Below are 2,878 nucleotides of genomic sequence, written 5' to 3' on the forward strand. Positions count from 1 at the left end.
TCGACGCAAGTGCTTTATGTGCCATATTATCATCAGTTTCATCCTTTAGTAATTTATCTCCTACTTACTACACTGTTTTCCTTCCTTCCAAAACCCAAAGTTGCAACGTTTTTACAATCCCTTCAATAACCAACTCGCAAAATCCCATCTTTCTATCTCAAACACAAACAAAATCAGTAAAAGATGAATGCCAACATATTCGAGATGGAGAATAGTGGAGAAACTCTATTCATGAAAGGAAGAGTCTCTATGCCCCCTTCACAAGTAGAGAAAAGATGGGTTCTCCCCCTCTTCATGACCTCTCTCCTCCTCAGCTTCCTCCTTCTCACCTCCTTCAACATGGGCCTCCTCAGCTCCCTCTCCAGCCTCATTTCCTTCCAAATCCATCAATCTTATTCCTCCCCTATTTTCGTTGACAAAACACCGCCCACTCCATCTAACATGAACATACCCCGCCTCGCCTACCTTGTCTCCGGATCAAAAGGTGATCTCAACCGGCTTTGGAGAACCCTACTCGCTCTGTACCATCCTCGAAACATCTATGTCCTACATCTTGACCTCAACTCACCCAAGGTAGAGAGGGAGCAGCTTGTTGCTCGTACGGCAAACTTCTCCCTATTCGCTATAGTTGGAAATGTTCATGTGATCACGAAGGCAAATATGGTCACCTATAGAGGGCCAACAATGGTGGCAAATACACTGCACGCTTGTGCTATTCTACTGAAGAAGAGCAGGAACTGGGATTGGTTCATCAATCTTAGTGCTTCAGATTATCCTCTCGTGACGCAAGATGGTAAGCACATAATAATACGTAACAATGCACAAGGAAATAAAATGAAAGCTGTTAACACTTCTTGTTTGTGTTCACAGATTTGCTCTTCACTATGTCAAAATTGCCGAGAAACTTAAATTTTATCGAGCATGCGAGTAATTTGAAATGGAAGGAGTAAGTTGCTTCGTATAAATTTGATGATTTTTTATTTTTTTAACGTTTTCATTTTTATTTTAATTTTCTTAGTTATGATTTTTTTTTTCCCAGGTTGCACAGGGCTAGACCATTGATCTTAGATCCAGGGCTTTACAAAACGGCAAAGTCAGATGTGCTATGGATGATGCAAAAGAGAGAACTGCCTAATGCGTTTAAGCTATTCACAGGTAAACTATATACGTTATTATAAGTGATTTTTATGTCTTACTTTAATTCTAAAATTTATATTGCCAAAGCACGTACAAGAGTTACTGTTTTTTTATTTATTGCGTAAGAAAATTATGTCTAAGAAAAATTTTTCTGAAGACACGGAAATAGTAATGGCCGATTATGACAGTCACAGTCGTTTTTCTATTAAAACGAATTTATTCAGAAAATTTTAACGTACATTTATGCGCACTTCTTAACAAGTAACGCATAGATATATGGAGAATGCCTTTCTATATAGCCTCGTTGACTTATTTGATGTTATAAATTATATTTTGAAAAATAATGATATTTAATGAATTCATAATTAAATTATATATGTAATTTCACATAAAATTCGAGTTTTTTTTACTTTTATAGATTTTCTGTAAATTTCATTCAAATTCAAATTTAATTTTCACATTCAACAAAGATGAAATTATGACTTTGTTTAAAAATAATTTTTTATTTAGAAGAATAATAGTTGCTTTTGGAAAATTTCCCAAAGTTGTATGATTATGTGGAAGAAATGCACGCGCAAGAGCCAGTTCTTAAAAATTTCTCAAATAAAAATAATCCAATATGCTTTAAATAATATTCTATAAATTTAAGGAAATCTAAAATGCTCCATGCATATATTAAAAATCATAGTTTTTTTTTTCCTACAATCAAAATCATTGATTAAAAATTTTCAAAACCTTCAACAACTCAATTCACAGGATCTGCATGGATGGCTCTATCTAGAGAATTTGTTGAATTCTGCATCTGGGGCTGGGAAAACCTGCCCAGAACGCTTCTAATGTACTATACCAACTTTATTTCCTCCCCTGAAGGCTACTTCCAAACAGTTATATGCAACGCACCAGAGTTTAATATAACAGTTGTGAACCATGACCTACACTACATTTCATGGGACACTCCTCCTAAGCAACACCCACATGCCCTCACCCTCAATGACACTGCCAAAATGATCGACAGCAACGCCCCATTTGCAAGGAAGTTCAATAAAAATGATCCGGTGCTTGATATGATCGATATGGAGCAGCTTAGAAGGAAAAAAGATTGGGTGACTCCAGGAGGATGGTGCTCTGGAAGCCCACAGTGCTCAAGTATCGGGGAGGACTGGAGGCTTCAGCCGGGGCCTGGTTCCAAACGGCTGGCACAACTCATAGATAGGTTAATTCTGTCTGAAAATGAATTCAAAGGGAACCAATGTAGGTAGATATAATGTAACAGTAGAGCTTATTATTTAGATATAATTTAAGAATAGACAGTAGGTGAGACTAAAAATTATGATGGCAATATATAGAAGCAGCTGACTTTACTGAATGGTTCAGTTGTAAAGCAATATATAGTCAATGAGCAATTGGAAAAATGTTTGCCTTTGATTTAGTATCGTATATATTTTTCTAGTTTTTATTTTCTTTTAATCAGATCATTTTAAATAGTATTTTATGGGTCAGTTGTTATTTCGATGGTTTAAGAAGTAATTTTTTAAGAAAAAAAAAGTTTAAATTACCCCAGTTATTTTATCCAAACGACCTGCTTGTTTTTCCGAGTTATTTTTTCTATTACAAAGCAGATAAAAATTTAATCAAACAGAGACTTTTATATTCGAAAAGTTTGTTAGCTTCAGAGTTATTACTTATAAGCATAACGGTAAAATACTTCAATTTTTGTTCTGTAAGGCATGCTAAGAATGAA

General features: G+C 35.1%; 1 protein-coding gene across 1 annotated transcript; it reads left to right on the forward strand.

Moving 5' to 3' along the window:
• Window positions 1-231: 231 nt before the first annotated feature.
• On the forward strand, window positions 232-2,396 carry LOC110101518 (beta-glucuronosyltransferase GlcAT14B-like). The gene is made up of 4 exons (XM_020829441.2): window positions 232-793; window positions 871-946; window positions 1,040-1,155; window positions 1,894-2,396. The coding sequence occupies exons 1-4, from the start codon at window positions 232-234 to the stop codon at window positions 2,394-2,396; spliced, it is 1,257 nt and encodes a 418-aa protein (XP_020685100.2).
• The last annotated feature ends 482 nt before the right edge of the window (window positions 2,397-2,878 follow it).

Source organism: Dendrobium catenatum, unplaced genomic scaffold, assembly GCF_001605985.2.
Source record: "Dendrobium catenatum unplaced genomic scaffold, ASM160598v2 fragScaff_scaffold_847, whole genome shotgun sequence".
Taxonomy (NCBI): domain Eukaryota; kingdom Viridiplantae; phylum Streptophyta; class Magnoliopsida; order Asparagales; family Orchidaceae; genus Dendrobium; species Dendrobium catenatum.

Bases quoted from the DNA above. Each gene is read 5' to 3' on its own strand.
- LOC110101518 (XM_020829441.2), top strand. From the start codon at position 232: ATGAAAGGAAGAGTCTCTATGCCCCCTTCACAAGTAGAGAAAAGATGG. The intron at 947-1,039 runs GTAAGTTGCTTC...TTTTTTTCCCAG, and splicing joins AGTAATTTGAAATGGAAGGA to GTTGCACAGGGCTAGACCAT. The intron at 1,156-1,893 runs GTAAACTATATA...CTCAATTCACAG, and splicing joins TGCGTTTAAGCTATTCACAG to GATCTGCATGGATGGCTCTA.